This window comes from Cheilinus undulatus, linkage group 14 (assembly GCF_018320785.1).
Source record: "Cheilinus undulatus linkage group 14, ASM1832078v1, whole genome shotgun sequence".
Lineage (NCBI taxonomy): Eukaryota > Metazoa > Chordata > Actinopteri > Labriformes > Labridae > Cheilinus > Cheilinus undulatus.
In genome coordinates this window covers 45,878,962-45,887,321 of record NC_054878.1, presented here as the reverse complement: position 1 = coordinate 45,887,321, position 8,360 = coordinate 45,878,962, and the positions used below count along the sequence as shown (strand labels likewise).

General features: G+C 40.3%; 1 protein-coding gene across 1 annotated transcript; it reads right to left on the bottom strand.

Moving 5' to 3' along the window:
- Window positions 1-2,679: 2,679 nt before the first annotated feature.
- adat2 (adenosine deaminase tRNA specific 2) lies at window positions 2,680-7,107 on the bottom strand. The gene is made up of 6 exons (XM_041805853.1): window positions 6,843-7,107; window positions 6,264-6,368; window positions 5,840-5,990; window positions 5,661-5,767; window positions 4,675-4,747; window positions 2,680-2,792 (listed from the first exon to the last, which is right to left on the bottom strand). Exons 1-6 carry the CDS (start codon window positions 6,936-6,938, stop codon window positions 2,764-2,766), a joined length of 561 nt encoding a protein of 186 aa, XP_041661787.1. The 5' UTR covers window positions 6,939-7,107; the 3' UTR covers window positions 2,680-2,763.
- Between the last annotated feature and the right edge of the window lie 1,253 nt (window positions 7,108-8,360).

The window sequence follows — 8,360 nt, the reverse complement described above, 5'->3', positions numbered from 1 at the left end:
GCACATCTACACAAACATCTGCACATCTACACAAACATCTGCACATCCACACAAACATCTGCACATCCACACAAACATCTGCACATCTACACAAACATCTGCACATCTACACAAACATCTGCACATCTACACAAGCAAACATTTGCACATCTACACAGACATCTGCACATCTACACAAACATCTGCACATCTACACAGACATTTGCACATCTACACAGACATCTGCACATCTACACAAACATCTGCACATCTACACAAACATCTGCACATCTACACAAACATCTGCACATCTACACAAGCAAACATTTGCACATCTACACAGACATCTGCACATCTACACAAACATCTGCACATCTACACAGACATTTGCACATCTACACAGACATCTGCACATCTACACAGACATCTGCACAGACATAATAAACATAGAACACACACATAGAACATACATCAGCATTAAACATGTGCATACAAAGAAACAGTCCTACAGTATCTATATGAAGCTTCTCTGGTTTGTTTCTGGAGGATTTTATTCTACAACAGAACTACTGAACATTGTTTCTATTTTAAACTTTATTTTTCATCTCATGAGCCTCACTACATGTAAGGAGGAAACCTGATGTTGGTATGAGATCAATAAAGGTTGAGTGGAACATCTTCCCTGCTTCTATCCTGAATCAGACTTCACTGATGACACCAAGGATCCTTCAGATGGAGGTCACATGACTGGTTTTCCGGACAGGTCGCTGTAGCAGCGGGCTGACCTGTAGGTTTCTCTCACCAGCTGAGTTTTCCAGCTCCTCCTGGAGGATCCTGAGGCATGCCCTGGTCTAATAGGATAAGAAAGCTCTTCACTGAGTTCTCATAGCCTCTTAAAGCTGATTGGTGGTCCCAATCATGAGTTTGAGTTACCGCCTGGCTCCACTGATAGTGAACGATCCTGGTCATGACTCAGCTGCCTGTTGAGCACGTGTTCTGTAGTTGCCTACTATGCCTACTATGTTGTGTGTTCGGTTGCTCTGATTGGCCAGGAATGATTGTGACAGACTGAATGATGCTCCAAGACTATTTTTAGATTCTGCCTTTCCTAAAAACATCTATGTTTGTGGTTCACAGACTTCTTTGCGTTGGTCCAGCTGAGGCAGACGAGCCTCCTAAGGAAGTGTGGCTCTCATTATTACCGCCCTTCTCTCAGGTGGAGCCAAAGGTGACTCATGCAAAGTGACTAAAATGGGCAAAAAGCAGTCAAGAGTGGAAAAAGGGGGCAAAAAGGGAAACAGGTGGTATTTAATGGCAAAAGGTAGCTACAATGGGCAAAAAATTGTGAAAAAGGGCAATAAAAGTAGCAACATGAAGTGGCTAAAATGGGCAAAAACCAGGAAACAAGTGGTATTTAGTGACAAAGTGAAGCTTAAATGGAAGGAAATTGGAAAATTTTTGAAAAGGGGCAAAAATGGGATAAAAGTGGTGAGAAGTTACAAAAAATGTCAAAAAGGGTAAAAAAGTAAGAAAAGGGTGGTATTTAACTTTCTGCTGGTTTGGTTCAAACACTGACAAATATCCTGCTCTGCATTCATTAGCATAGATTTACATGCTGAGCAGAGGAGAGCTGGAGCAGGCGGTGCATCATGGAAACAGAATCATGTTGCAGCTGCTAGAGCTCTGGATGGGAACGAGGGAATATTTCCATGTTGTGGTTGTAAACATGAACCTTTTTTAACGTGCACGCTCCACAATCATGATGACTGATGGTTTCAACGTCCAACCCCCTCTGCTCACGTCAAACTGACCTTTAAACATCAGCGGTCCTTCAGAAGACTTCAGTCTGCTGTCTGCTCCATTTTTGTGCTAAAAAAGTCAACATTTTTAGGTGAAGTTCAATATTTACAAGAAATCAAACTCACAATTTCAGATTTTCAACAGTCAGAAATTTAAAAGCAAAACTTGAAATTGAATTAGTCTTAAATTTTCACACACCAAAAAATAAAAAAAAAATTAAAAAAATTAAAGGTTTTTAAAATTGTTCATTTACAACAGTGTAAAAAACAAAAAAAAAACAATGAAGTAAACAGAAAATAGTGCTTGAATTTTCAACTTTACAACTTTTAAAGTAAAAAAAAATGTTTTATAGATCATTTTTTACACCTGAGAATTTTAAGTTTCTTCATTGGAAAATGAACAGATCTTCTGTAAATGTATTTCCTTAAGTGGCCCTCATGCACAGCCGTGATAATAGATCTCTCATACATAGATCTTTTGTCAACAATAACTGTCTACACCTGTTTTGCTGGTCTAAACTCCCTCTCTGTTTCAGGAGCAGTTAAAACCACTATTATTTTGAAGGAGCTGTTGAACACTCTTCTTGTTCCTGTTCTCAGAAACAGGAAGTAGTTTACTGGTGTTAAATAAACACTGACTGATGACTAACTAGCTTCAAATATAAAAACTAAATATTTACATTTAACCCCTTTAACCAAAAATGATCCATTTTCCTAGTGATTTTTATTTCTGCAGAGATTATTGAGTCTAACATTCTTCTCTGTGAGCAGCTCTTCTATCAGAAACAGAACTTCGCTTTAGATAAACAGTATGATGTTCACAAGAATCAAGGGTGTGATTAGATCAGCTGGTCTACTGCGCCCCCTGCTGGCAAGAATGAATGTTTCAGGAGCTCAGACATTTCTTCAGATAGTTTTTATTATCAAATTAAAATGCATTTAAAAACAGCACAGAACAAAGATCCTTAGAGTAGATATAGCAGATTCAGTCCTTCCTTGTTCTCGGTCTGGGAGCTGAAACAGAAAAAAACCCCCGATGAGACCAGAATTTAGCGAGGCGAAAAGACGCCAGGTAGAGACAGAATCAGAGGAAAATGGGGAAAGATCCACAAAATAAAGACGTGTTACTAAGAAATTTAAGAGAGAAAATGGGTTAAAAATACTGAAATACTGATTTAAAGGATGAGATGAAGCAGAAATGAGTAAATCTGAGCTGATATTTTTACTCTCACACTAAAGTAGATAAAAAGGATGAGCTACACATGAAAATGCTGATTTTTCACCCAGGCTTCACCAGGATTTTCCTGCCAGTCCTTCAGTAGATCTTCAGTCCTGGTTCTGGATTTAGAAATGTTGCCCTGTCCCATACTAGGAGGGTTTTCTAAGGACCTGATTTACTAAGATCCCACATAAAGAGCACTAATGTGTCTGCAGTCTGACATTTTACACACGTGTGACCAAAGCCAGATAAAGTTCCTGCCAGTCGGCTTTTCGCTGGTTGAGAAAAATGGATACAAAGTCGTTTTCTTCAAAATGATCTTTTTTTTTTTTTTTTCATTTTATGCAAGTCCAACATTTAAATTAGTCATTTGATGAAAAAAGTAACACAAATGTGATATTTAAAAGCGTCAATTTTGTGTTTTAAAATGCCCTGTTTTCTGAGTTTCTGTGGGGAGACTGAGGGGAGGGAAAAGCCAAACTGCTGAGTGATAATTGGCCACTCAGCCTGCCATTGTTCCCAGTTTCGCCCATTGAGATGGACAATAACAAACACCGCATGGCTCAAACGCCACCCCTCCCCACATAAACACAGCTGTTTCTAGTTATCACCTTTATCAACAAGCCTCAAGACGCACCCTGGAACGAAGAAAAGTAGAAGAGACAATGAAGAAGCTGCAAGAATTATCAGCAGACTTGGGATGACGTCAGGATCACTGGACAGTGAAAGTTTGATGAAAGTGGATTTCCTATGGGAATACTGTGATGAGCGTCACCAGTCCGATTCAGAAGCTTGGTTTGGGTGGACTTTATGTAAATGTGGCTCTGTTGTCCACGCCCATTACCTGGCCTGCCTGAAGGTAGGAGACGTCCTGAAACTTTGAGCCTGGTTTTCTCAGAACAAACAGAAACTAGAAGTTAACATTCAAATGAGCATATCTTTGTAAAAAAATGCTCAGATTAAGGTGTGTGATACACCGTTAGAAAGCTTGGAATCTGCACTTTCATAACCAGCTTTGGTCACATTTGGATAGCACGCTGATCTGACTGTGACATCACACTGAGAGTCTTAAAAGGTCTCATTTTACGGAAAAAATCACTTTTTCAGGCTTTTCTAACAAAAATATGTCCCCCAGCCTGTCCACAGTCCCCCAAGAATCAGAACCCCCCCCCCCCCCCCCACACACACACACACCTTGAAAATGTGTGCTGAAACAAGCTGCTCTCAAATTTCCCCTCATGATGTCATGTGGGGAGTTAGCCCCGCCCCCAGGTGCGGATGGCGTTCTCTCCTTAGAGGAAAACTCCGCCCTCCTCTTCTAATCCTCCTCTTAGCCGAGAGGAGGATCAGGAGAACCACATCCATTTCCTGAGAGGGGTGGAGTCAGGGGTGGAGCCAGACAGCTCATTAACATTTAAAGCCACAGCCACAGAAACAGCTGGTTCTGAGCAGGGCTGAAACAGAGGAGGTTTCTAGACATGTAGAAATCAACACTGGAGTGTTTTTACAGCAGCTCTGATCAATATCAACTTGTCTTAAAGGAGGATGTGACTTTTAAAACTTGAACCTCACTGGGCTGGGTGTGAACAGGAAAGGCAGGAAGTTTAAGAAGGTTTATGTGATGAGAAAAGAAGAGTTAGTGTTAGGGTAGAGCAGAAGAACAGAGCGTTTGATCACCGTTTGGATTCTCCTGTTTATAAAAAGTCTTCAGCATCTCCACAGCTTCTTCTGCTCTGTGTCCTGAAACACACTGAAGCAGAAAAACACAGAGGTTAGATTACACAGCAGAAACATTCACTCTAAACAAACATGACATTTAAAGGCTCAGGATTAGTCGTGTAAACAGATGTTTAAGAATCTGCAGATGAAACTGACTGCTTTTATTTTATTTTGTTGATGTTCACTATTATTTTCTCTTTTTTTTAACTGCTTTTGTCATGTTTTAAATAAAGATTTCCACCAGACTAGCCTGGCTCTAGGTCTCAGATTTGTCCAGCAGTTTTCAAACATGTTTATAACTGTTTCAGCTCACAGCCGCTGCCATGATGGACAGAGAGGGTTTACTGTTGCCATGGTAACCCTGGACATCAGACTGCTGCTGCTGACTGGGATGGACCAGGATTATCTCCCCCAGTCCCTGTACCGCTGTGGCCCCACTAGACATTTCCAGTCTGCCTCCACTGGTCACTTCCTGTTTGTAATTTATGACTGTTCAGTAAAACTACACTCCACATCAAACAGTTAACGACTGTTTGAAGGAGAAAAGCTGTTAAAGATACCCTTCCCTTCCTGGTTTATGCTGCAAGATACTCACAAAGCATTCTGGGATTGTTCCCAACATGAACCAGGGAGAGAACTTTAGCTGCTTTTCAGCTCTTTCTGTCAGACTCATCCATGAAACCAAAACCGTGGTTTACTGCTCTACCATAGTACCATCTAACGACACGGTCATAATTTCAAAACAGGAAGTAACACTGAAGGAGGGTGATTCTAAGCAGAACGCCTCCACTCATATTCTTTTAGAGCGCCCCCTGGCGGCAGGATTTGCATGCTACATATTAAAGAGATTTAAGCTTTAATCTGCAGCTGCAACAGCCTCTGCACGTCACAGCCTGGCAGAATAAAATAAAATACAAATATGAGTTTAAATCACAGATGAAGACCTTGAATGTGGTCCCGGTGTTCTGAAGGTCTGCAGAGGAAACTTCCAGAACTGAACCACAGCCTCCAAACCGCTCATTCCTGCAGCCGTACACGACCACGGCGATGTCTGAGAGAGTTAAAGAAACTGATGAAGAGGAAGGTCTGTGTTTATATATTCACTACTGACTGAGGAGGATACTGAAGAGTCTGAGAGCAGCAGCACACATGATGCACGGCTCCACCGTGACGTACAACGCCGTTCTCCTACTGACGGCGCTCACGTCCTGGTTTCTGTGGCGACACCAGTCCAGGAGCTGATCCAGGGCCACCATCTCTGCATGTCGGGTGGCCTAAAACCAAACACACGGTTCAAATTCATACATGAGAAGACACATGATCTACACGACTCAGGTTAACTACACAGACCAAAGTGACTAGAGAAGAGCTGGTTACTGAAAACGCCTCATTCCTGCTGACCTCAAACACAGACAATACTCTAGACGGGGTCAGAGTTCAGTCAATTTCATTTCATGGGGCTCAGTCCTCAGTTTGTTCCACTAAACATAAAATCATTCAGACATCTGGTGTTTTCATCCAGAGAGCTCAGGGTTTTATTCTCCTACGTTTTTGGTCTCGTTGACTTCATTCCTCCCCTCCCCTATGATGTTATCGTTGTAGACCAGCAGACATCCAACAGGAACCTCTCCGTTCTCCAGAGCATCTTTAGCCTGAAAGGAACCACAGATCACCAATGCAGCAGCAGGAATGCATGGCTTCATCTAGACTAAGTTCAAGTTTTGTGTAAAAATCGTTGGTGAAAAGTTTTTGCATTTAGTAACAGATTAATGCCGTGGACCTTCAGGGCCACCATACAAACTGTAAACCACTGAAAGCACTATGAGGTGGAAGAAACTGATGACATTTACTCAGATTACTGTAGCCGAGCAGCTTTCAGTGTACTGCTACATTCTGAGCACATTTTTAATCAGTACTTTAACCTCAAAGATCGTTTATTCTGAGGGAAGTATCACACTTCATCATATTTTTAAGAACGTGTAAAAATAAAAACCTGAATCTAAACCTAGGAGGTTAAACTGTCCTGATTGTCATGACTGTCAGAGACAGAGTGATTCCAAACAGCTGTTTTATTTAAACTGGTTCCAGAGACTCATTATTATACAGACCAGTAAAACAGCTCTCACCATGTCAAAGGCTCTGCTCATCCACCTCTGGATCTGGTCTTCACTTAGACCGGAACCCTCCTCTGATCCGGCTCTGCTGCCCTCCTCCGTTCCCATGGTTACTGCTACAGCTCTACTAAACTACACTGACAGCTTTGACCCGAGAGAACAGTTTATAGCATGTCTGATAACCCGGACTAGTCTCTGAGAGTCTTCCTCACTCGCTCCTCTTACGCTGGGGGAAGATAATAGTGGACGGACCACATACCAGACATGACTAGTCGAGCTCCTAGAGCTCCACGCTCTGGCTCATGTTTGCAGTCAGTCAAGCTACCTCAAGTTAACTACTAATCCCAACCGGAAGTCATGGGATTCTGTACAGGAAATAAAACTTAAATCTTTGTTTTCCTCTAGACTTCTTCATGTTTGTGGAGAGATTAATCAGAAAAACACGAGGATTCACCTTCCTGAAAAATGAAGATCGAGTTTTAACATACAAAATAGATTTAGACAAAATCTGACAAATAAAACCAGCATGTAAAATTTTCAAATACATTTAAGGTATTATTATTATTATTGTTTTTATTATTTATTTATTTATTTATTCAAATGCTGATTTTCAGTAGTCCTTAACCCTTGTGCCCTCCTCGGGCATTTTTGGCAATTTTTTGAAACTTTTTTTTTTTTAAATTTGTGATCATTTTGTCAGTTTTACAGCATGAATTTTTACAGGAACTTTTCTTTCTAGTTAAATTTTTGAAATCCAACATGTTTTACTCTTAAATGTCATTCAGACTCTCTCAGTGAATTTACTCTGGACACCTTCCAGGCAAAAATGTACACGTGCAAAAAACTGCCATTAAATCAGCATCCATCAATATTTTTCTACGTTTTTTTTTTTCTCATAAATCTCTTCAAAAACTTCAGACCTGCTCCACACTACCAAACATTCAATCATTTTCAAGATTTCAACCCTGTCAAACTCACACTAAACTCTCCATAATATAACGGGCAAAAATACCAGAATGTGGTGCATGGTCCTACAATGAGTAAATGGTTGAATCTGGTGGAATACGGTAAAAATTTCAAATTGCACTAGACTTCTTCACATTGAAATGCTGACATTAAAGAATGCATGATTTTATACTGCAATGACAGTGAGATTAAAAAACCTGGTTTTAATGGAAGTCAATGGGGGCATTTTAGTCTCGAAGGTGTCCAGAGGGTATTTCTGACATTACGTAAAAATATTAATGCATCAGTTTTGTTGCTAATCTTTGACCCATCCAAGACTCTCATCACCCCCAAAGCCCCATCTTTAAACTATTTATAATATGGAAAATAATTCACTGTTTGTGTTTTTTGCTGTAAAAAATAAAATATTTCAAATAATCAAACTGGCATTTAAAGGGTTAAAATCTTGAAAATGATTGAATGTTTGGCAGTTTTGAGCAGGTCTGAAGTTGTTAAAAAGATTTATGAGAAAAAGTAGAAAAAATATTGATGTATGCTGATTTAATGGTAATTTTTTTTGAACGT

What these genes read in the sequence shown, in the direction of transcription:
- adat2 (XM_041805853.1), bottom strand. Translation starts at nt 6,938, where the DNA reads ATGGGAACGGAGGAGGGCAGCAGAGCCGGATCAGAGGAGGGTTCCGGT. An exon ending in TGCTGCTCTCAGACTCTTCA is followed by an intron (nt 5,768 to 5,839) that starts GTATCCTCCTCA and finishes TAACTCTCTCAG; the next exon opens with ACATCGCCGTGGTCGTGTAC. An exon ending in ACACCGGGACCACATTCAAG is followed by an intron (nt 4,748 to 5,660) that starts GTCTTCATCTGT and finishes TTTCTGCTTCAG; the next exon opens with TGTGTTTCAGGACACAGAGC.